The sequence below is a fragment of the Perna viridis genome, chromosome 14 (assembly GCF_037379345.1).
Source record: "Perna viridis isolate PV_CMFRI_1.1 ecotype Kerala chromosome 14, ASM3737934v1, whole genome shotgun sequence".
Lineage (NCBI taxonomy): Eukaryota > Metazoa > Mollusca > Bivalvia > Mytilida > Mytilidae > Perna > Perna viridis.
Window position 1 is genome coordinate 16,030,938 of NC_142458.1, and position 26,282 is coordinate 16,057,219.

A 26,282-nucleotide genomic window follows, 5' to 3' on the forward strand; every position below is an offset into this window, starting at 1 on the left:
ACAAACCAAATCAATAAAGATAACTTTTGCAAAGTGCCAGTATTATACACAGTCTATATGATTTCAACAATTGAATGAAAAAAACTGTGACTTGGGTTATTTGTTCTGTAATTATTGCTAAATTAGAAATAAAAATGAATTTGTAGGGTTTTTAATATGCATGAATCTTCCATTGCCTGATTTTTATGAAGACTGCTACTTTATTCTTTCACCTAAAGCCATGTGAAAATCAAGAGTATTTTTTTCCTATGGCTTTGCTTGACAGATTTTTGACAAAAATGCTTATTTATATTTAGGACAATAGAAATGATTACTTCTGCTGGTTGTGTCACAAAGAGGGGACTGTGGTTTGCTGTGAGCTTTGTCCAAGGGTTTACCATTCTAGGTGTCTAGAACTTGACACAGACCTGCCAAAAGAATGGGTGTGTCCTGAATGCCAGGTGAGTTATCTCCCTTTGCCATATTTTGTAAATGCTGTTTGGATAAGCTTATAGGCAATACCATGTTACATTCCAATAGGGATGTTAGGTATGGTGCTACCTAAAGTAGTTTAAGTAGGATATCAGTGGTAAGCAAATAGACTAACAAGACAAGCTGGATTCATTTAATGTCATTTTCCACTAAAATTACCATATGGAATAGTGAATAATTAAAAAGGTTTAATTAACTTGGGACATAAGCATGTAAATAGTCGTAACACTGTCAGTAAAAAGAAGCCCTGATTCAGAGATTTTGAAATGGGAAGATCCAGAAAAATGGGGATCCTGGTTGTTATTGGTATTTTTTGTTTGAATAATATTTAAATTAGCCAAATTTTCACATGGGAATAGACTATCTGGATCAGCCAACAAACGTCTATTATTTCTTAATATGGAGACTCATAAGCTATGTAATGAATGTTGTCATGTAACTGTTTTCTTCCTTGTCCTCAATTTTCTCACTTTACAAATTAACAGAAATTTGCATTTTAAAATCGACATAAAGCAACATTTTCCTCATAACACATTTTATAACAAGAATCAAAACAAACCATTTCTTATTTCAGGTTATCATGAGGGCTGAATGTGTAGAAACCAGGTCTACAGCCATGTCCATAATCTCAGTAGATACTCTGTGTTCTCTGCTGGGGTTTGCTCTTGAGAGAATGAAGCACCAAGGGGTATGTCTCACAACCAACGAAATATCATTTCTTTAACATAGACTGTATATAAGGTTTTTCAGTTTATATCACTCTTTCTTGATCGTGATGTGGATATTGTTTTATGCTTTTATTATTTTACCATTATTCATTTTCTAATTAACTTTCCCTTAATATAGATTAATGTAGACTTTCATACTCAAGACATCATAATAATATAATAAGTTGGCACTTTGTCAGTTTTAAATTATAATTTTTTTTTATTCCTCTTTTTTATTTCAAAATTTAGATGGAATATTCATCAAATAGTTCATGCAAAGTTTATGAAACTTGTAACGCTGCTCACATAAATAGTCTTAAAATTTATGTCAGGTCTCATTTATAACTGTTCCAGACATTAATGTTTAAAGTGATTGTGTTAAAATATATGTCAGTGTAAAAAGCAGGCAGAGAAAGACAATTTTTTTTAAGTTCATAGCAATTAATTTTTAAACAATCTTCCTTGACAAACTTTGTTCTACTCTACAATTTGTTATGGATATTTTATCTAATTTGTGCTAAATACATTGTAGCAATTAAAAGCTTTACATAAAACTGCCTGATTTTTACAGTGATTCGTAATTACCACAATAGATTTAAGGGTTGAAAAGATACTCTGAGGAACTGAAAAATGATGTTCCTTACATCATTTTCAGTGCACAGTGCAAATTACTGTGTTTTGGATTCAGTACACACTGGTGTCAGTAGACTCTAATAGTACTTATTTTTGGTTATTTCCTCAAGAAATTTTCAACTCAGAGGTTTGAAAATAAAAAAAAACTGGTGACCTTGGACGGTCCAGTGCCAGAGTCACAGAAAAAGGACTTGTTTGTGATCACATTAAACTGAAAGATCGGCCTTAAGCTTACGATCACACTTACAATCTGTAAAAATTCAGTATGACCAATGTATTGTTGCATGAGATGACTGGAAACAGTCATTGTACCTCATGATGACTGGAACCAATCAAAGGTTGAATATAAATATATGTCACAATGTAATAAATTCCAAGCAATTGATTGGGTACTTTTATTGATATTCCTTATGACGTACATCTGTTGTTGTCGATCTTTGGATGATTCCATGATATCGTTAGGGGCAATGTCAGTTTCCATGCCTGCACAGCTTACTTCACACAACAGTGCAACAGTCATACTGAATTTTGACAGGTTGTAGAAGTATTTTGGATTCTAACTTTTAAGCAAAAACTTCCACAAGAATGTTTGTATTCGTAAATTTGAAAATGTACTGTGTTGTTGGAATGTAATATGATCATTGAGAAATAAAATGATATATATCGTGAGGTGACTGTATCGTTTCAGCCCTAGATTTAATTTTATACTTTGTATAAACAATTTGATGTTATATTAGATGTGATGGCAATTATTTGAAGACTTTAATCTCTGGAGACAGTATTCATACTGACCATTGCATCCATTTTCACATTTCTATTTTTAGAATGCTGATGTGAGTTTTTATTTATTTATGTACTTCCTGACCTACACTTTCTTTTTCATTTTTTACTATTATTTGGAGTAAGGAATATTTAATCAATTTTCTAAATGAAATTTTCTGAAATCATTTGTTTGTTTGTTTTTGTTTTGTTATTTTCAACCCCTTTAATTTAATTGTTGGAGGTTTTCATAATTGTTTTTGTTTTCATGATTTCATTACCTAAATAACTCGCAAACAGGACTGAATTGGGTTATTTCTTTGTTTTCAGTAATTTGGGTGAGAACAGATAAATAGTCCAGTCAAACCCGTGGCATTATGCTTTAAAAAGATATTGAGAATCTAATCTCTTAAAGTGCAAGACAGAAAAATCTCAGAGATCTCAGGGAAAGATTTCAAGTTCTCATTGGTGCAAAATTGTAAATAAATATGAGAAAAAGAATCACTGGCTGATATGTTAGACTTTGACCCTTTCATTTATAGGTAGAAAGTTTTTCAAAGGGATGTAACCCACCAACACACAAGAATCTTTGAACATTAAACATTTTTCTTTGAAATTTAAACTACTTTCACTTTGGTAAGTAGCTAAATGCTTTGAAATAAATTATTTAAAAGTATCCAAGTTTTTACCATAGCTCCAATAAATCAAATATTTGAATTTGAAATCTTTTGCTGTCCATTGCTCCAGTAAACCCGACTATGGAGTTGGAGAGTTACTTCCCTTTGCTCACAATTTAAAAAAAAAAAAAACGAAGTCAAATCCAGATTTTAGAATTATGTTTCTTATTTTACTGTTTGTTTTCTTTAATTCCCACTTTTTTGTTGGCTTCATAAAATTATGCCTGCTATAAGATTTAAAAGTTATCTGATTCAGCAGGGCCTCTACCAGGAACTTGGAACCTTACCATTCAAGGGCATAGCCCCTGGTACAGCAGGCACTCCTGGAACAGTACCAATGATTTCTGTTGGTACATCATGCAGTACCTAAAATTCTTGTGAAAAAAAATTTAAAAGCCAGGATATTTCACTTGGTAACTAATTAAAAGAAGTTCAAAAATATGTATTTGTAATGACCCCCCTGCAGTACAAGTGGAGATTTGCATGCTTCTGCAATGAATGTCTGAGATTTCTCTGTTTTGTGCTTTAACTCATGTAAGATCTTATGTTAATTTATTTTTCCTTGAATCAAAAAAATGAAAGCAATGTAAATTGTAATACCACTTCTAATGTTTCAAGCCCGGTTTATCTGGTTGTGAACCTTTACAAATTTGTTTTTTGTAAAACCATTACTTCTAAGTCACAAAAGGTCGTAATTAAGGATGTCTGAACTAAACCTCATTCTCTCACTTCTGTTTGCCCAGATTTTGCCTTGCACAATCATCTTCGTTGTAAACTGTCACAGTGCCAGTGTGATGTTTTGTTTCAAGTGAACATCTCATTGTGCATTTTCATGATGATGTCATTTTATAGGCTTGTAAAGCATCAGTACTGTTGCATTTCATATGCATTCATCATATATCAGATATAATTACTTTAAAGAGTTTCATTAATTATATCATTTTTTTTATCATACAACTGCTAAAAAGTTTATAGTTGTATAAAGGTGTCACGCTGTTGTTGTTGTCCGTAGACATTTCATTTCCAGACAATAACTTGAGTATAAATATATCTCTATGAAATTGTACCAAAAGGTGGCATACTACCAAAGGAAGGCTAGGATGGATTTTGGTGATGGTAACTTGAACAATTTAGGAATGTGGGGCCAAAAAGTGGCAAAAAAGAGGGGATTTCATGACTTCGAGACAAAAACTTGAGAACCAACGAATTGATAACTAATTGATCTCTTTGAAGTTGTACTATGAGGTGCCATACCCCAAAGTTAAACATGGAGTGACATTGGAGGTTGTTTATTAAACTGTCTATAAACAGGGGCCAAAATTAGGCCACTTTGATTCAGGTCAAATTTTTATCCCATGTCAAACATTTTATCTCAATTTTAATCAAAATTCAGTTATATCATGCTTGAATGCTGTTACCATACTTGCCTAAACTGTTTAAGGTTTGACTGCTACAGTCGTATCAAGCTGTGCACTGTAAAGCATTTTGTTTTATTCAGAATGATTCTATTGAATAATTTGCTTATGCTATCAACTTAAATCATTTTTAAGGCTTTAAGCAAGTGTATTCATGAGAAAGTGTAAAATACTAAAAGTGTAACATGCAAGTTATTCCTTATAATTTGATAAGTTTTGAAGACAACTAATTTACCAAAAAAAAAACTTCCAGTCGTTTATGAATGAATCTGCCGTATTTTTTTCACTTTAAAAAACACCTAATTTACTTTTTCTTCATAGCTTCATATTCAGTCAAGACACTTTAATTCTAAGCAATTGATTTTGCAACCGTTCATGAATGGCAAAACAACATGAAGTATGGTGTAAAGTGAATCCCATGACTGCTACAGCAACCAAAAATGTTATAATTAAAACTAAGTGCACTCTTTACATCTCAAGTAGGCATTCAAAATTTATTCATTATTGGTGTGATTGAAAGCTGTTTAAGTTGAAAAACATGAAAGATAAACTTGACATTAAAAAATATTGAATCAAATTCATCAATTGATAAACATTGCATTTATTATCAAATTGTATTTGCAACCAGCCGGTAGAACGTCTGATATGCTTCTTTGATCAACAGGGTATACTTCATTGATGACCTTTTTATGACCTTTCTTCTTTTTAGACGGAACCATTCATGCAGCCAGTGGACCCTGCTTCAGTCCTCCACTACTCAGACTATATTTTCAACCCAATGGACCTTACTATGCTGGAACAGGTAGGATGGTAGTCTTAGTCTGATAAGATTATTATAACTATGCATATTAAATGGAAGAAAACTGGTATTTTATTCACAACTTCTGTTGAAGTGTTATTGTCCGTGGGGATCCATTTTTCATGGTTTATGGGACAATTCCTTTTAGTTGGGAACCAAAATTGGTAACCCACAAACAATAATACATTCACTGTATTACTTAGAGTATTTTATTGTGACTTTTGTCAGTCTTCCACTCTCAGTTGTGTTAGATTCTTAAAATCATCTCACATTAAAATTAGAATATTGTCATCTCAAAACTCAGAAATGGCTGTGAAAGTACTTTAATTCATGGATCCTAGTTTTTGTGGAGTAGGGAAGAACCACAAGTTAGTAGATTCTTCAACAAGTGGTTTTGAGATTTTCAGAATACACATCCATGGGATTCTCCTTTTCATTGGGAGCTAAATTTGGCAATTGGCCAACCCATGAAAACCATGAAAATTGGTACCCACAAATAAAAGTTTAATATCTATTTTTTGTCTGTTTACAGAATATAAAGAAGAAAATGTATGGTTGTACAGAAGCTTTCTTGGCTGACGCCAAATGGGTTCTACACAACTGTATTATATTTAATGGAAGTGAGTCTAATATGAAGAGGACAAAGTTATAAACTAGAGGGACTTTATAGATAGATCTTACATAATGTGTCCTCATTAGTTCAAGTAGATAGAGGACAACTTTTCAGTTGACCTTTGACCAATATTTAGAACATAAACTATTTTCACTACACATTACAAGAAAGGCTGAGTAGTTGTAATTAGTATTTGGCCTCCTAATTAGTGCCAGTCAGCATGAAGTCTGACTCTCAGTTGTTCTTAGGTCATAGGTAAAGTTTGTACAGTTTAGTCCTTTATAAGGGGAATGGTTTGGTTTATCATTGTTCAAGATAAAGAGTGTCCTGTCCAAACCTAATCCAGAATCAATCATGCATCAATTTCACAAAAAGTGGTAAGTGTAAAGTTGATCGTAAGTAATGATGTCACAACCTATTTTAGCATTGTGATGTCATAATTTACGATCAATTTCATACTTAAAAGTTTATGTGAAATTGACGCCAGAAACTTTAATATAAACCAGATATCTTTTTGATGTATTTTCTTCAGAGCTGGAAAAATATGTTTTATTTTTGCAACTGTTCAGTTAACCTACATCTGAAATGCAAAGAAACTGTCATAAAAGAAGTCTGTTTCATACAGGTTTCTCAATATAAAGAATGAAGTATTAGGGAAATGTAAGCATCTACTGCCATCACTTTTATAAGAAATAAATCAAGACAGTCAATAAATCAATAAATTAAACAGGCTGGCCATTTACATCGCATTATTGTATTTAGATATCCACAAAAAATTGCCAGCTTATGGTAAATGAATTATAAAACGGAGTTTATCTGATTTATTTCAATTTCTTATTGGACTAGTTTCTTCATGTTTTTAAAATTACTGCCCATGTGTAGCACAAAATGGGAACTGTCATATGGAGCAAAATTTTGTTGTGACAATGGTAAAACTGGGTAAAACATATCTGTAACGATGAAATAAGTCATAAATTAAAGTTTTGCTGTGGTCTAAAAACCATCATATTAGTATACTACTAGTATGTTAACATGAATTCATGTTATTTTTTTTACAGCTCATCATAAATTGACTGCCAGTGCAAAAATGATCATCAAAATTTGTAAACATGAGGTATGTATTGATAATCCTGTTAACTTGGGTCACTGTGAAATTTTAAGGAGGTAGACCTAGGGTAAGGGACACAAATCTTACAAATCATTGGAAGGTTTGTATTCTACTTTTTACATCAATCTCATGTAAGCATCAAAGTAACATGGACTGATTTCGTGCTGATTCAAAGGAAAGCTTGAAAGACTTTGGTGAAATTGAATATGATACAAACATATCACTGATTTCAAGAGTAATGTCCCTTACCCTAGGTCTACCTCCTTAAGTACCAATCTAAAATTTTGATATATGAGTATGATATTTTAGACTGCTGAGATCTCAAGTCAACACAAAGTGACTGAAGTTACAAAACAAAAAACTGATAGTGAGTTTTTGATTTTCTGGGTTGACAAAAATGTGTAGAAAAATCATACTCGGGAAAAACCCTTTACTTTATCATCCTGTAAAAAATTACATGTCCAAAATTGCTCAAAAGCAGCCAACCGTCAAAATTTCTATTTTTACCAGAATGTTACTAAAAAGTGGACTATTGCTTGCAATACCCTCTGACTTTTTTAATGTTAAATGTGGGTCTAAGCTTATATTTTAAGTTTTTTAACATACATTCTGGTAGAATTCTGATAATGTTCAATAGTTTTGAAGTAACATACTTTACTAGTATTTATGGCAGAATTCTACCTTTGAAGGTTATTCTAATTACTCACAAGCTTAACTTAGAATTGTTTTGAAAGTTAGGCCATTCTTTTTCAATTGCCCATAACAACAATCTTGTATTGCATGTATTTGGGTCTGTCAAGAATATAAAGGTCATAATTTTCTATTTTTAGATGGCTGAGATAGAACTGTGTCCGGACTGTTACTGGAACTCATGTGTCAGAAAGAACGATGAATGGTTCGCAGAACTTTGTGTAGGTATCCACATTAGTTTGTTGGCGTACTCAAACAGACACATAAAACTTTGTAACTGTAGTTCATCAATATTTTATATTTTTTTAACCACTTTTTGAGATTAATTACTGCTTCAAATTGTTATTACTCAGACATGATTTTTTTCAGCTTTAAAACAGAATTATGTTATTTCAAATCCAAATTCTTATTTTCTATATATTTACCTATTTAGCCAAATTTTTCTTTTTATATTTGCTTTATATAGTCATGCCTGAAATTTATATGAGCATTGGTCATTTTTGTAGATGTGTGATTTGTCAAAATGGTTATGATCTGAATTAAAAGTAAAGGATCATAAAATACAGCAAAAATATTTTGAGTTAAAAATAAATGCTTGATCACCTGCTGAGTCACTTCTCTGAGGAGCAAGCAGTAAAGAGAAGGAAGAGTGTCAACTGGTTGGCTTGGAATGACCTTAGAATGATATTTCTACCTTGTTGGGTGTTGTTTCTATGAACAAGCACATTAAATAGACAATAACTGTATATTGAATAGAAATAAGAACAATATACTGATTATGGGTAAAACGCCAGGTTTGCCCAACATTCTTTTAGATTTGTGCCGAATTTGTATATCGTTTTTATTTCTAATCAATGTACAGTTATTTTCGCTTCGATAAACAGGTAGTTCATTCAAGAGTAGAAAAGTAGGCGGGGCCAAAGTTTTATATAGTCAGTGACCGTATATCACTAATAGATATACAGTCAACACATTTTGGTTGCTCAAATAGAATGATAGCAGTATAAAATTCAATTCAACAGGATTGACTAGTAAAAGTATTTGCCATAGGATGTTAAACTGTATTCAGCTAATCATTTATGTGGTTTTTAACACATTTTTTAATTACAACTAAATCTATATCTCCTTTTATTTACAGAGAAGTCCTCATACATTAGTCTGGGCAAAGTTAAAAGGTTACCCCTTCTGGCCAGCCAAGGTATGTGTCCTGTGTAGGCTTGAGAAGTTTGTTCACATAGGATTCCCCCAAATAACAATATACACTATATGATAAAAATATTTGCTATAAGGCATAATGCCACAAAAAAATACAACAGACAATCTTCAGATTTTGTATTAAAATAATGTTGAAAATAAATACCTCAAAAACTTGAAGGCAAAATCCTGAACACAAACTGACACAATAATATATATCAATGTACAAAAAATTGTATATTCTTTTGTTTGATTTTTGTAATGAAAGTGGTACCAGTCTTTTTTGTCCTCCATCACAGTATAGAAGGGGACATAAAAAAAATTAGAAATTTTAAAATGCAATACACGGCATGCAGTAAAAGTAATTTGGTAATTGTGGGCCAGGCCTATATAAATAGCTGGAAATGTGTTTCAGCCTCTATTCATGAAACATCATTTACATACAAAGCAGATTTTCCAATGAGATTAGTGTATTAGTAAATGTAAATATTCATAAGTACATTTCTTATACATTATACATTTGTACAATAAAAAAAGGAACAGATATGGTGAAATGCAAAAAATGCTCCATCATAATCCCACGAAAATAGTAAATATTGAAAGAAATCACCAAAAGGTCTTCAGTAAGTGTAAACGCACCTTCAAGTATGCTCTGAAAGGCCCTGACATCAAAAGTGATAAAATCCATGATAAAAGAATAATTACACTCCCTCAAAATAAATTGAAAAGTCAGATAATGACACAAAGACACATTGATGACCAACAATGATATTAGGGCGAAATCATTCTATTCTAACCAATTATCATTCTGCAAGCGCAGTAGACAACTTTTTATACTTATAGGTCTTTGAAATTCCTTTGACTTGTTTTTGGTGTCAAATACAGTATGTAAATGTATATGCCAGCTGATATGTATTTAATTCTTTCCTTCGTAGGTTTTACGAGAAGTTGAAGGAAAAAATGTTGATGTCAGATTCTTTGGTGCTCATGACAGGTATGTTTACATGGGTGGGTCCAGAATTTTATGAAGGGGAGGCATAATTATGAGAATCAGTAGATAAATTGCCAAATTCTATACAATATTTAGCAAATTACATTAGTTTTTTTCTTTGAAAAGATGGGGGGCATACACCCATTACACCCTCACCTGGACCATCCCCTGGTTCAGAGATTATATGGCATTATCAAATATAGTTTGTACTGTAAATTCTTAAATTTCAGAACTACCTTGGTGTTTTCAGTGTATTGTACTCCCTTCAAGTGCAGGAAGTCGTGGGTTTGATCCTGGACTAAGTCACATCAAAGACTTAAAAATTGGGAATCACTGCTTCTCCAGCAAGTATTATTGTTCGTGGGGTACAGTTTTTGTGGTTTTCATGGGTTTGGTAAACCACGAAATTTGGTTCCCAACAAAAACGAAATTTCCCATTCATTTGTATGGTAGAATTGTCAAATCCACAAATTCAAGAATCTACAGATTAATCATTTTCCCCAAACCATGAAAAATGGTACCCACGAATTAAAGTACTTTCACAGTACCTAATCTGAAAAAAAAACTTAATGGGAGTTTGCTGGCCTTTTAACCCCTTGCCTTCTTCTTCTGTGCTTCAACTTGTTACTTCAAAAAGTATGGAAAGCCCTTGGTAACAATCTTCTTTTGTTGCTTTTATATTTTTATCAATTATGTTTTAATGGTTTTGTGGCAGTGTGGGAGATTTGGGTTCTCCACAAAACTGCCACATATTGGAGATTGAGTAAATATGTTTGGTTAGGAGTCAGAATAATGTGTCCAGTGGGGTAATATGCCCACCTGCCAGTTTGTATGAGCTTGCATATTAAAACAGTGTGTACCGCTAATAAAAAACAGGGTCTTGTCCTGATAAGCATGAAAAAATTGCCATGGGATGTCAAGTCAATGATATATTAATTAAGTGGCAACCATTTTGGTGATCTTATGCTCAGTTTAGAGAGCAAAGAAAAAAATGAGACCGGTTTCACTGAATGTCCATCTAAAGAGGCAAGTTTCTTTAAAGTTAGAGCATGCATTATGCAACACTGTGTCACATTTTGTATATAAAAAAACCATAAAAAATCATTCTTTTTCAGATCTCTACTGCCTACCTCACAAGTATTTCTGCTTTCTAAAAATATACCAACCCCAGCTAAAAGCAAAAAAGGTGGATTTGAGTACTCTATGCAAGAATTGGAGCTTCATATTCAGAAATTGGAGTAAGTTGATTTATTTGCTCACCTGGACCAAGGTTCCAGTGAGCTTATGCCATCACTTTGCATCCGTTGTCTGTAAACTTTTCACATTTTGCTCAACTACATGAAAATTAAACAAATGGCAGAAATGATGTACACAACATCCTTTACTAAAGGTCCACTTTTAGTTCAGCTTGATTTAACAAGATAGCCACCGGAGGCCATTTACACCTCTTATTGGCCAATTTTCCAAAATCAGCTCCTCTGAAACCATATGTCCCAATGCTTATTGGGTTAATGACCTCAATGCCTTCTACAAAATATCCACATTTTGTATGGCTCAGATGGCTCAGTGGGTGGCTGTGGCCACTCAATGTTGCCTTGAAACCCTATCAAGAAGTTTTTTTTGGCCTATTCGGCATCTGTATCATGGCTTAAATTCTAGCTACGTTCTGTCTATGACATCACTAGATGTTACAGGAGAACAACCTAAGAAATGTCACTTTCAGCCAATAAGATTTACTAGACAATTCAACACAATCACACAGCAACCAATCACCCCTATGTATTTCAACCAATCAGCATCTTAGAAGTCAATTCTCTATAGAGATGAAAAAAAATTTTCCCACATCAGTCAGGAGGTGTGAAAATCAATTAAAAATTAGGGAAACTTCCTTAAATTTTTTTTAATTTAATTGCTGAGCAACTATTAATTGATGTTGTCAAATTAAAGCAAATGATGAAACAAGTACGTCTACAAAATCAACTTTCTTAAAAAAATTTGTGGTGCTAGGTTTAGTGACAATGGATTTAATAAAACAACTTTTTAAAGGTTCTATGATCTGGAAGGTTGAAAACATTAAAAAAAATATCTTGATTATAATTTATACATGTGTAGATGGATTTGAGTGACCTCTATGATTTGGGCACCCTTATGAATATTTTTAGTATGTCCTTTTTTGTATAGTTATAAAATTGAAAAATACGGTTCAAAATATAATCCATCAAGTTCATTATTTAGCGTTGTATTAACACAAGAAAATGTAATGCATTTTTCATGAGGAAAAAGGGCCTCCTGGAAATAATCTTGATTGATAACTGTAATTCAATTATTTGCTTGTATTAAAGACAGGACTTTTCTCATATTCTTTTCTATTCTTTCAGGCAAAAATATGGGACTTATGAATATGCACCATTTAGATGTCCTTATGATAGAAAGAATGTGTACAAGGAAGGCAAATTCAAAGTTTCACCAAAGAAACGATTGTCAAAAACGAGTTTAAAATTTGGACCTTCAACTCTTGTACTGCAAAGACAGAAAAGTAACTTTGGTTCAGACTCAAAACAAACAGACAAACAGACTGTTCTATCAAAAACAGCATCTGCTGTCAAAAATAAATACAATAGCATTATCACAACAAGGAGAGCCAGTACTTTGGGAGGTTCAGTGGAGAACTCTCCTGTTAAAGGAGACTCAAATAGTTTTGGAAGCTCTCCTGTGAAGGGAGTTACAACTAGTGATGAGAGCTCTCCTGTGACAAGTTCAAATAATAGTGTGTGTAGCTCTTCTTTGAAAGAGGAAGTAAAAGATGTGACAGTGACTACAGATCAGGAAAAAAACAGTACTGAGTCTTCTCCCATCGATCAAAAATCAACTTGTAGTATTATATCAAAGTTAAAAACAAGACTTCAAGGTAAAATTTTAGAGAGTTGTGACTCAAAAGTAAAAGACAATATTCAGGCCCAGGAAGACACAAAAACAATTGATAATAGTATAGGGGAGTTAAGTCACCCAAGTTCTTCAAAAAATGACAAGGAAACTGAAAATAGTGACCCTACAAAACCAAACAACAGGAAGGAGAAAAGAAAACAAATTTTAGAAAACATTTCAGTGAAACTTCAACAAATTGTTGATGACTTTGACTCAAACCAATCAGAAAAAAGTGTCGTTGAAAATTGTGATGAAAATACAGTGGCCAAAACATGTGCTTCAGATTCAGACAAAGTTGGAAAAGATGAAAATGTAAGGACTGTGGTTGATGAAAGTTTAAAAGATGAATCTGAAGTACAAGGGGAAGAAGAAAAAATGGACACAAATGATATTAAAATATCTGATGAAAAATTGTCACCTTCTAAAAAGGATTATTTAAGCAAGTTAGAAGAGACAATAAAAAAAGGAAAAGAAAATTTAGGAATTACAGATGATAGCAATGATTTGGAAGAGTCATCTTCTTCTGAAGAGGATGGAGAGGAAAGTGAGTCAGAGGAGGATAATGACACAGATGATGATGATGAAAGTGGTGATGAAAAAGAGGAAGATGATGGTGATGAAACCTCGGAAAAGATTGATAGTGAAAAAGATGCTGAATCTAAAAGTAGTATTGATGATAATAATGACTGTACTGCTAAAACAGGCATTGTTAGTGATCATAATAATCAAAGCGCTGACAGCACTGATAAAGTGGAAATTGAAAGATCACCTACCACTGGAACTATAATTGAGAGAGAGTATGAAATGGTTACGAAGAAAGTGTTGGATGAAGCTACAGGAACAATTAAACAAGTCAAGGAAAAAAATGAACAGGAAGTAAAAGAGGATACTGGTCTCATGATGGAGGTTGAGACAGAATCAGACACAGATAAACTTGTAATAGACACTGATGAGGACAGGACATTGTCTCCATCACCTAAAAAATCTGTCTCTGTTCCAAAATCAAGTCCGGACAAAGTGACATCTAAAACTTCTACCATAGAATGTGCACCCTCTACCTCATCAAAGAAAATGTATGTTTTATCTGCATAAGCAGTTTATCTGCACAAAGATTTTATCTGATTTGAATTTATGGGCTGCTTATTTGCTTCTAGCCAGAAAAATTTTAAATCCCTGCACTTTACAGAACAATCTCTTAAACCATTTTGTAGATTTTTTTCATATTTGGTTGGATGTATAGTGATAGAGTGCAGCCATTTTGATTCATTCAAGTTGTAATTGGACTAATTTCAAGAATTTGAAATTTTATTTCAAATGAGAGATATGTATGGTTGAATTGTCTTCATTTTATTATCTTCTTTTTAATTTGATTAAAACATGTTCATGTACTTTTTTTTCAGTCCATCACCAAAGGCAAAGTCTCCAGTGGATGAGATCTCTTCTCAAACAGACCTGCATTCAGATTTCTTTCAAAATGCAGTTGAAAAAACATTTAAACAGAAACCGGTTGTCCATGGTTCTGTATCTGTACCTCAAATAGTGAAAATACCCAAAGAGGTTGTGTCTAAAACTATCCTAACTGTCCCAAGTGCCAATTATTCCAGTATGGCTATTAATAGCAAAGGGGCTACAGTAGTGTCACCTAGTGGCAGTGTAGATAATCAGGGTGGTTCACCAAAGCTGGATGAAAATAGAAGTGGATTAATTACTAACTTTACTCAAAAGGTATGATACTGTTTGTCTGGTTTGTAATATTAGGCAGCAAATATATGGATAATTTACCGATTCTGATTTTGATGGATATGATGTGATGCACTAAGATTTTAAGCTCTAAACAGACTAAATATTTCGCTGCATTTATTTTGGAGTTTTTAGACTGGAGGAAATGCTTAAATATTTAGTATATTGGTTTTGTATGATAACTTGTACCATATTCTTGTTTTTTATTGAAATTGTAGATGTCAAAGTTTATTGAATAATTCCCAAAATTATTTTTCTATTGTAGTAAAATTTGAATAGAGCTTTACTATCAAAAGTTTTTATGTATGAAACTTGAGGATCTATATGTACAAAAAATTTATTAGAAAATAGTACTATATAGATTTTCTTCTGTTATTGTCAGATAATGGGACCAATACAGACAGCATTTACAGAATTTTTTACTCAAGTTCTGGAACAGGAAAGAGAAACAATGAAAAAGGAACTTGTGAAAACTAAAGAAAAACTTGTTGAAGAGGAAAAAAAGAAAGAAAAGGTAAATTGATTGGTTTTGCTGAGTAGCTGAAAGAGATTTGGGACAGGCTGTATTATTCACCTACTCATTGGGATCACCTTGTCGGTCTGTCAATCTGTCTGTCCAAATTATGTTACAATTATCTTAGCTTCCAATGGATGGTTTTATATAGATAGGGCATCAGGGCCTAATCTAGGCATGGATGACAAGTAGAAGTTTTGGTAAATTATGTTTTAAAACTAACAATATTGACATTTTTATCTATGTAATCTATTACAAAAACTTCTCCCTGTCAAAGTCAAATGGTAGATCTGAGCATGAACAAGGAGAAGTTTTTGCTATTTTCTCCCATTAGGCCAGTGACATAGTTTTAAGTGATTTTGGGTGCTGTCTGATAACAACTACCTGTTTGGTGGGACACTTGACATTTTTTATTGTATGGAATGATAAAAAAATGTTTTGGTCACATAAATAGATGGATCGATTTCAAATTAGGTATGTGGTTTCATATAGACAGCATAAATTGTAAGCAATTTGATTGCTGTCCAATATATCCTTCCCGTGCAAGTGGGGTACAACGCATACAACTTTATGTTGCCTTTTTTCTGTCAAACAGAGCAAATTTATCTACTCACAAATGATTTAGTTCTCCATTTGTCTTATTCATTGTAGCCACCTGAAGAGGTAGTTGAAGAGAGCAGACGACATTGGGAATACAGTCAGCAGATCTCAGAGCTTAAGTATAACTTCAGTGAGTAGTCTCAAATGTTATTCAGTGGATATCAGTCATCAACTGCTAATATTGGATCCTACAGTTAAGGATGCTTGACAAATCTGTAATTATTTCACCCCAATTTAGGTATGAAAAAAAAAAAACAGAAGGCAGGAATGTTTGTGTCTCAAAAATAAAACTTCACTCAATGGTCTACAAGCAGAGTTCTATCATTATCAGTTCATACGAAGGCTTTGATTTACTTGAACTTTGCATGAACTTCATCACAAAAGGAAAATGGGCAATAAAGGTCTGATTGGCCTAAAATACAAATGAAAATTTTTCATAAAATGTTGTAAGATTTAATTGTGAATTTTAGGTCTTGAATCCATCACAAATGAGAAAACATAAAGACATATGATAATTCTTACAAATTCTGACAAAAAGATACTGAAATTCAGATATTCTGTCAATTTAGTACTTTATGGTCACTTTCTGGTTACATTTTTGGCAAGGAAATTGTGTCAGCACCCAAGAAATAACATTATATTTTGTGAATGCATTCGTTATTACAAAGTTTATCATATGTTAAATTATAAAATTGTATCTTGGATGTGGAATGTTTAACACACTTTTAACCAGAAATGCTGTGAGCAATCTCTCGAAGAGAATACCCCCTTCCCGCAGCAAATGGAGTAAATGTATAACACTTCTTAGATTATCTCCCTTTAGATTCATCCAACAGTAATTATATTCCTTCATGCACATCTACACATGATACCCAATCTTCCTTTAAAATTCAGTTGGAGTTGCAAGAAACGTGGACAGAACACAGATGGACAGACAGACAGATGATGCGATTCCCATAGCCCCCCTTTCCCCCTCTCAAAAATAGACTAACACTAATTACATGTACAAATTATTGAAATTTATGTCCTATTAATAGTAATTTGTACAAGTTGGAGTAGAACAAGTAGACAAAGCTTGTGTTGGTACTCTAATGCAATTTTGCAAACAAAATTTGTTCAAACAAATAAAAATGATATTATTTGAAACAAAAACTGTGGACCAATTAATATGAAATATGGCACATTATTCTAATTGGTTTTTTTTGCAAAATAATCTGGATTGCTCAGTCAACTCATCCGATGAGAAGAATTATTGCAAGTCAAATTTGAAATATTATTTATCACTGTGGTTCTATTTTTCTAGGGTTGACTTGTATGGAAATGAAATCTTCATGGGAATCTGAGAAAAGTAGATTGATAGATGAAGTAAAGGAGTTAATGAAGAAGGAGAAAGAAACTGCTATTAACGAAACAAAGAAGAAACAATGGGTAATATAGTTATTTCATTTGTTTTTTTATCAAGATATAGAAAATTTGTTGCTATGTGTCTTTTTTTAGATGATATGCCTTTTATTGAATTAAACACCCTTCAGTTATTTTGATGTAAACAGTTATTTACAGCTATTTGAAAAAGACCAGTTCCAATTTCAAAACTAATTTAGGTAAGCTAGTGAGTAATTTTAATAGCTCTCTGGGTAGAAATCTGCTCTACATCATTCCAATATGTCCTAATTAATTACTATATTTCAACTAGCTGTAAGACATTTTTAGTACAAACATGCTGCAAAAGACTTAAGTTTAACCCTTCAATTTCTATGCAGAAGGGGACATAGAAATACCAGTGTCTGTCTTTGCATCCATCTGGTCACACTTGTGGACACAACTCCTTAGAAACCACTTGACAGATTTTGTTGACATTTTGTAGGACATAGAAATACCAGTGTCTGTCTTTGCATCCATCTGGTCACACTTGTGGACACAACTCCTTAGAAACCACTTGACAGATTTTGTTGACATTTTGTAGGATTGTTATCATTTGTAGTTCATCATATTGCTCCCCTATTTTGATTTAACAAATTTTTCAGGAGTTATGGGAGGGACTTCTTTGAATTTGTACATGCCACACTAAATGAACACTTCAGGGATGCAATTTTACTCTGATACTTTGCAACAGATTTTGTTTGAAAATTTGTCAGATTGTTAGTCTTTTTTTCTTAGTTGATCATTTTGCGCCACCAATTTGATTGAACAAACTTTACAGGAGTAATGGGACTTCTTTGAATTTGTACATGCTACACTATAGGAACATTTTGTGGACACAACTTCGTGAATATTGCTGTATGGATTTTTGTTTGAATTTCTTAGTATTGTAAGTTGCCATATGTAGTTGATCATATTGAGCCACCACTTTGATTCAACAAATTTTACGATAGTTATAGGACTTTGTTGAATTTGTACATGCTACACAAGAAGAACATTTTGTGGACACAACTCAGCGAATACTGCTTTATGGATTTTGTTTAAATTTCTTAGGATCGTAAGTTGCCATATGTAGTTGATCATATTGAGCTGCCATTTTGATTCTTCAGGAGCTACAGGACTTTTTGCATTTCAACTTCTTTTGAAGTGGCCAGGGACATATGGCTTGGAGTTGCTTGTTAATATAGAGATAATGCTTCTAGGAAAAGTTTGCAAGCCTAGAAATTAGATCTTTAAGTTTATTAAATATGGTTGCTGTGGAAAATATGAAATGTTTGAAAATGAATGTTAATTCAATTATTTGGTTTATTGAATGTTTACAGTGTGCTAAGTGTGGAAAAGAAGCCATCTTTTACTGCTGTTGGAACACCAGTTACTGTGATTACCCCTGCCAGCAAGCACATTGGCCAACACACATGGCAACATGTATGCAACAAACCAATGAAAATGATCCCAACAAAAATCAAGCACCTGCCAATCAACCAGGAACTGCAGGCAATCAAAATGCTCAAAACAGACCTAATGGGCTGCAACCACCTGCCAAAAGTCCAATGGAAATAGAAGTAATTATTGGCTTAGTCAACCTTTTTCAGGCATCATAATCTATTTAGCATTGAGCTCTGCAAACATTTTAATTTCAGATAGAATTTATGAAAATAAAGTTTAAAGCTCTGCTTTTCTTGAAACTGTTTCAGAAATTAAATGGCTCTTATTCAACCTTTAATTCGGAAAAAAAATAATTCAAGAATCTTAAATTTTTTAATCTGTAGAACAAGCATTTATTTTTAACCATGTCATTTTGTTCAACTGATAAAAAAAAATATGTACCCTAACTTATTCCATAACCAGCAGGAAGAATTCCAAAGACGTCAACAAGAGCAACAACATCAGCAGTTCAATGTACAACCAAATGGAGGCTACATTCCAATGCATACATCGCCACCTGGTGTCACGCATAATATCCACAGGCAACAGGTAAAGGGAATTAATTCTATTATTGAACTGTGAAGGTCACTGAGTGTCCAACGCTTGTATTAGATTATCTTGTTTATTATTTAGGCCAAGGTCTTGGAACATTTTATAGGAACAGTGGAAACTGTCCAAACCAGACATCTTCAAGGCCTTGGAACATTCTATAGGTACTGTGGAATCTGTTTAAACCAGACATCTTCAAGGCCTTGGAACTTCTGTAGGTACTGTGGAATCTGTCCAAACCAGACATCTTCAAGGCCTTGGAACATTCTATAGGTACTGTGTAATCTGTTTAAACCAGACATCTTCAAGGCCTTGGAACTTCTGTAGGTACTGTGGAATCTGTCCAAACCAGACATCTTCAAGGCCTTGGAACATTCTATAGGTACTGTGTAATCTGTTCAAGTCAGACACCTTTAAGGCCTTGGGACATTCTATAGGTACAATGAAAACTGTCAGACATCTTTTGAAGTCCTTATTTACAAGTTTTGATGCAATTTGAACAAAAAGTCTGATTTAAAACATGACCTTTAGTTCAAAAAGGGTTTAGTTAAGACAGGTTACACTGTACTACCAAATGGAATCCTATACATTCCATACAGTATCACATGATGTCATGCATAATCAACAGCAACAGGTAAAGGGGAATAATCCTATTTACTGTGAAGTTTTGCCTCTGTGACCTAAGCTGGTATTTAACTTGCTAATTTTGTCTAACAATGAAAGTAATGTTTTAAGACATTTTATTTGTCAAAGTAAAAGCTATGTGATTTGATAGGCCCATATATTTCTTTGGGTGAATGATAGATCACTTAAACTTGGCAGGTTCTCAGTTCTTTATTTTATAAGGTACAAGGACACAAATTATTACAATAATCCACAATAAAACATACTTTATCACTATTATTGCATTGCTGCATCTAGAATGATTGAGGAGGTAATCCAACTTAATGGTTTACATATTCTGATCCTAAGTCAGAAAGGTGAGATCGTTTTCTTAAGAATCAGTATTTCTTAATGAATTTTCTAGGAATCTCCACCTAACCAGAGAAAGAAGCCAGGTTCATGGACAGATCAGGACATGAACAATGCGGTGGCAGCTGTCAATTATGGTGGCATGTCCATCAACAAGGCTGCTAAGGTTTATAATGTCCCTCGTAATAAAATCACAGAAAGGGTGTCAAAGGTATGTATTGTAGTGTTAATTTCAGTGGCATGTCCATCAACAAGGCTGTCATGGTCTGTAATGTCCCCTGTACTACAGGCTGTAGTATTCTTCAGATTGGCAGTGTATGAACACAAATTGAAAAAATAATTCTTCTGTTGAAATAGATGTAGTTCATTTTGGCTTCAGTTTTTAGTGCCAGAATTAATACTGTAAACTCAGAAGTTATTGTGAAGTTTTTTTTTAATTGCAAAAAATGTAACTGACTTAAAATGGTAAGAATGAAAATTTGTATTATCAATTTTTTACAGTTTTTTTTTAATTTGACTGCAATAACAAATTACAATAGTAAATGCATGCAATAATTTTCAATTAAGACTAGCTAAACACTCTGTAGACATCTACCTTTTAAAGGGTCCTTTGAGGGAAAAGTATTTTCATCTTTTCACTGTAATTCCAAGGAGTTTAAATTGTTTGCAAAATATATAATAACTCAAAAACAACAGTTCATGTGAAACTTGAAAATTTCTGCTGGAAATTTGGTCTGATCAGATTTTTAGTCATGCCAGACCTGTTTATGTTTTACTTTATGGTCCATATTGTATGGAAGTGCAGTGTACTAAAAACTAAAGAAAATATTTAGAAACTTCATGAACCATTGCCCATCTGAAATGCTGTTTTACAGGAAATCAACCCACAGATATTGACTTAAGCTTTAAAATTATTTGAACATTGAGCTCCCCTAAGATAAACTGACTCTTTTATCTTTTTTTTTTCATTTTAGATGCCTCCAGCCATGAACCAACCAATGATGGCAAATAACCAACCAAATCCTCAACTACAATTGCAATATGTTCAACCACCCCAACCAATGTCAGTGCCACCTAGTGTTCAGTCACATATATCACCACCTCAGGTTAGTTATATAATCTGTGAAATTGTTTCATAATGGATGCAGTTACTATTAGTTTTTATTATACCCCCGCTCATAATTGTAATTACAGTGTCTGTTCGTCAGTTGGTTCGTTACACATTCCTTTGACAGATTTGAGGGAATACTTAGATATGTGCTATATTGCTTTTACATGATGGCTTGTACCATGTTTGTCACTTAGCCTCTTTCTGAGTACATAATGAGGTAATGATCTGTCAGATTTTTGGAAAGACTGACACTTAAATAAAATTTCCTTAAATTAGTACTGAAATTGAATAGTATTCTAAATTTGTAAATGTATATTTATAGATTCTTTTTTTAGTTGTAAGTTATTTACCTGCTCATCATAGTAAATTTGAAGCTGTCTAAATTCTACTGTCAAGAGTAGAGAACTACTTGACTGGAGAATTGATTCACCAATAATAATTTTTAAAAACTTGAAATGAAAAAAGTGCTCATAAAAAATACTCAATGTATGTATTAATCACTTGCAGAGAATTTGAAAAACCTTTTCCAGAAATTGTTTATCTTAGTTATAATAATTTTTTAAAATAATTTTTAACACTGGCTGTAATAAACTTGCCTTAATGACTAGTTAAATCTACCAAATTGTGGAAAGGAAACTTAGAAAATTAAGGCAAAATTTATGAAATAGTAAAAAATTATACCTAAAGACCTAAACTCCCTCAACTCAAATTTTGACCAATTAAATCGCTTGAAATTGGAGATTTGACACAAGGATTTGAGAACAATTTTAATTTCAGATTTTTTATATAACCAAACCAAGCGGTGTTAAATTTAAATTTAACAAATTTTCAGTAGTATTTAGAAATTTTACTGATAATCACACTCCATAAGTAGTGCATCTCTTCACTGTACCCATGTTAAAAAATTCAGAAAGTTCAGGATTTTCTAATCAAATTCATAAAATACAGCAAAAAATATAGATTGTTATAAAGTAGAATATATACATTTTATGTTAATTGTTTTCCAGATGAGAATGCCTTCCAACCAGCAGCCAATTATCACCAATATGATGCAACCAAATCCACCTGTTATGTCTCAAAACAATTCAATTTTATTTCCCGTTCAACTTCGTCCAAATCATCCTCCAATGAATATTCCGCCAGGAATTATGCAACCAGGACAACAATTAGTTATTTCACAGGGAGGACAACCTCCACGTCCAAATATGATGCCAAGATATGTTCCCAACCGCTTTCACTGACAACTGAATCCAGTGTCACAGACGACAGAGAAATGCATGTACTTTCATGGACTATTATTATTAAGTTAACAATTGGGGACAATCTCTTTTAAAAATGCAATGAATCTGTAGATTTATTTAACAAAAAAGTAGTCAGTGTAAAATTGATCCTCAGTATTGATGTCATAATGCTACTTTCTATTATGCCATCAATACTGAATGATAAATTTTACACTATCAACTTTTTGTGAAATCAAACAATTTTTCTAAAAAATTGTCCACAAAAAACAGTCTGTACTATAATCCAACAAAAACCTGTTAGAATGCTGATTTTAAGTCTCAGCATACATTTTGATTGTCCCTTTCTTGGGCATATCCAAGATTTTTGATTTGATGGGATAGAAGGAAGTAGCAGTCTTCGTAAGAATTATGTGAATTCTGTAAAATGTGATACATCTAAAAAAAGGCTACATATTTTTATTTTTGTTATTAAGGTCTTTATGATGAAATGTATAATTATTAATTCCAAGCTGTCTGCTCTTAGGAGATAACCCACATTGAAAATCCAACAGTTTCTAGTGTATTTTAGTGTCATTTACAGAGTTATTCTCCTTAATTTTGAATTGTACAGTGCATTCTTTATAATTTTTATCTCCTATGAACAAGGGTTGTATGAAAAGCCACATTTTAATTTTGGTTTACTATGACATTTTAAACAAAATATGAAAAATAAAAATATGTATGCTTTCCAACCATGAATCACACTTTGCATGATTCTTAGCTGGAGTACTACTTAAGAGCTGAATGAAGTAAGACAAAAACATTTTTTGGGCAGAATTTGGGACAAATCAAGATTTCATGCAAACAAATTTTCTTTTGCTTGATTCTAGAGGGTTCGAATGTTCCCACTGTGAGTTCTAATAGGCCTGCCTTATACTACAGCTGGTTTATTTGGGATGATGTGATGACATTATGCTGTGAAATTGGCTGAGAACCAGTAACTGCAATTTCAAAGTATTTGGTATGACTTACTGAGGTGTGCAGGGTACTAAGTGATGGTGTTGTGTATGTTTTTTATTCGTTTCCTCCCTTACTCAGACATGATTTTCTTCCTATGAAAGAATTCCTACTTTTTTATCTGAAAACATTGTTCTTCTGAACCTGACCTCCTAATTCATATTTTCCCCCAATTTCTTACTTTTTACTGAAAAAATATGTAAAATCATGTCTGCTTTCTAACCGCTGCAGACAGGCCTTTAGAAATTCTCAGACATAATTCAAATTAAATGTAGTTTGACAATTGGATAACTTCGTGTTAAATAATTTAACATTCACTTTTTCCAGACTTTGCAAGATTTTTGCATTTTCTGAGAGGGCTTACTGTAGTGATTTCAGAACATCAGATGCTGTTCATAGCTTGAGTTTTGGCAAGAAAGTATTATGTAGGGCATTTTTGTCTCATACAGATAGAGTAACAAGTGTTGACTAATTTTTTTGTTATTTAAAGTTTTGATGCATTTTAGTGTTATGGTTGTGTTCATTTTCTATTTATAAATTTTATTGTAAGAATTCATGATTTCTGAAGATTATTGTCATGTTTTTTTTTTAATTCTCATTTGTCGTTCTTACAAATATTTGAAGCAATACTATTTGTGAAGATCAGAACAAAATTTTTTAAATTCTTGTCTTGTACAGAAGCTGTTTAGTAGGAGTTTTTATAGTTATCAGAGATTATATGATGCATGCATGTCAAAAACTCACTAGTTCTAGATTCAGGAACAGTTACAAACCATATAAGTAGTTTCAGTTTGTTATATGCTTATTGCATTTATTGGACAAAAATTGCAAAGATAGAGTGAGAAATTTTAAAAGCATTTTCATTCTTGATATGGTTATTTTAAGGCATTTGATTGGAACAATTATTCGAAACTTCGACAACTTCCTGTTAAACGAGGACTTTGTTTATTATCCTTATATCTTTAGTGAGTCATTTCTTGTTTTTCTTAAAATACTGATCTGTGTGTGTGTGTGTGTGTGTGTGTGTGTGTGTGTGTGTGTGTGTGTGTGTAAATAAACTGGTCAAAATGTAAAAGAGTATCTCGGGAATGCTTTTGGATGAAGAAATTGCAAACAACTTCTCCAGATGGAATTAACGAGAAAAAATAATTCATTTTTAGGTCTTGGATCTAAGGCTGGTACAGCACTACTTGCTATACATCAATACGCCGTACTACTATATTTGGACTTTTTATTTTTTTAAATTGTTTTCCACAGTTAATTGTAACTTTGATAAAAAAACCCTCTTTGTTATTTTCATTCAGGCTCCTCATCAGTTGCTTATGTGAGCCTTTGATAAAGGTACAATCACCCACAGCTTCTGAATCTGTTTTGATCTTGAACTTTGTGAGTTTTATGCTCGTGAAGATTTGTGAGTTTTATGCTCATATAGTTTTATGAGTGTTATGCTGAGGAAGGATATCTGTTATCCGAAATATTCAATTTAAATTTTACCATCTTCTGGTGATGTTAAACATATTTAGACGTTTATATATATATATATATATATATATATATATATATATATATATATATATATATATATATATACATACACACACACACACACACACACACACACACACAAAACGAACTATAATACATATGGACAATTATGACATGTAGATTGAAAAAGCAGCATTTAGCCATCAAAAGATTTTCTTCACCTCGTTTGACCTCTACCACTGCCAATGCCGGAATATTGTATGGATTGATACTTAAATAATGATAAATGCAGTGGTGTATATGCTTTGAAATGACTAATAAAGCTGGTCATAGGAAGTTTCATCACTTTACGAAGAATTGATAATTAATAAAAGTTGCTTGAGTAAATTGTTCTGAAGACCCCTTTGAAACTTTCGGTATTGTGTCTTGAATTTATCATTTTAAATACTTAAACTGGACCCTTTCTATACAGTGTAGTGACTTTAGGCACTCTGATTTGGTTGTTGATAAATCTTAATGATAGTTTAAGGAGGTAGACGTAAGGTAAGGAACACAACTCTTTAAATCACTGATTGCAAGAGTTATGCCCCTTACCCCAGGTCTACCTCCTTAAACTTTTTTTTGATTACATAATTTTGATTCATGCATGCTCGTTAACTGTATTTTTTATTGCATTATTTGAATGGTCCATGACTTTTTCACTTGTTACAATCATTCACAATAAAAATTGTTGAATTTTTATTAAAAAAAAATAAAAATGATATACCAGGTATATGGTATGGATTGCTTATTTATCATCACACATGGCCATGACTAGATTTAAACATTAATTTAAAATTTAGACAAAGAATTGACAGATGAAATTATTTTTCTCCCCATATTTCCGAAAAGTCTCTCTTTTTCCTCAAAAGGCCATATGAGGTATTGCCATCACTTGGCATCCGTCTCTGTCATCGTTGTCCATAGTTAACCATCTTTCTAAAACTACTAGACCAATCAAAATTAAACTTGGTATGGATATTTCTTAGTACATTCTGCATGTTGGGATTTTTGATCCGCTGAAAAACATCACTGCTTTTCCTAAAAATAAAACATAGGAGGCAGGCAGAAATTTTTCGCATATATCCCCCAAATTTTTAGGTTTATCCAAATTTAGACGGAGTAAAAGTGTTCAGTATGATGAGACCAACCTGTAATCAAATTTTTGTTTTAATCTGTTAGGCTATGTGCGAGTTATTGCCTTTTTCG

At 32.6% G+C, this 26,282-nt stretch overlaps 1 protein-coding gene across 7 annotated transcripts in view; it reads left to right on the forward strand.

Annotated features, from left to right (window-relative positions):
- LOC148598378 (uncharacterized) overlaps positions 1-25,806 on the forward strand; it is a 51,804-nt gene extending 25,998 nt beyond the window's left edge. For 6 of the 7 annotated variants that reach the window (XM_088561900.1, XM_088561902.1, XM_088561899.1 and 3 more), the window contains 19 exons: positions 297-440; positions 1,046-1,159; positions 5,372-5,464; positions 5,994-6,081; positions 7,133-7,188; positions 8,013-8,093; positions 9,011-9,070; positions 10,002-10,060; positions 11,173-11,295; positions 12,436-14,055; positions 14,383-14,707; positions 15,105-15,236; positions 15,888-15,966; positions 17,140-17,264; positions 18,578-18,817; positions 19,104-19,229; positions 20,257-20,412; positions 21,176-21,307; positions 22,320-25,806. In XM_088561900.1, coding sequence (XP_088418026.1) covers positions 297-440; positions 1,046-1,159; positions 5,372-5,464; positions 5,994-6,081; positions 7,133-7,188; positions 8,013-8,093; positions 9,011-9,070; positions 10,002-10,060; positions 11,173-11,295; positions 12,436-14,055; positions 14,383-14,707; positions 15,105-15,236; positions 15,888-15,966; positions 17,140-17,264; positions 18,578-18,817; positions 19,104-19,229; positions 20,257-20,412; positions 21,176-21,307; positions 22,320-22,553 — 3,987 coding nt within the window. In that variant the 3' untranslated portion in view covers positions 22,554-25,806. The remainder of the gene's footprint in view (positions 1-296; positions 441-1,045; positions 1,160-5,371; positions 5,465-5,993; positions 6,082-7,132; positions 7,189-8,012; positions 8,094-9,010; positions 9,071-10,001; positions 10,061-11,172; positions 11,296-12,435; positions 14,056-14,382; positions 14,708-15,104; positions 15,237-15,887; positions 15,967-17,139; positions 17,265-18,577; positions 18,818-19,103; positions 19,230-20,256; positions 20,413-21,175; positions 21,308-22,319) is intronic. The other variant, XM_088561898.1, reaches the window with a different exon arrangement.
- Positions 25,807-26,282: the final 476 nt, after the last annotated feature.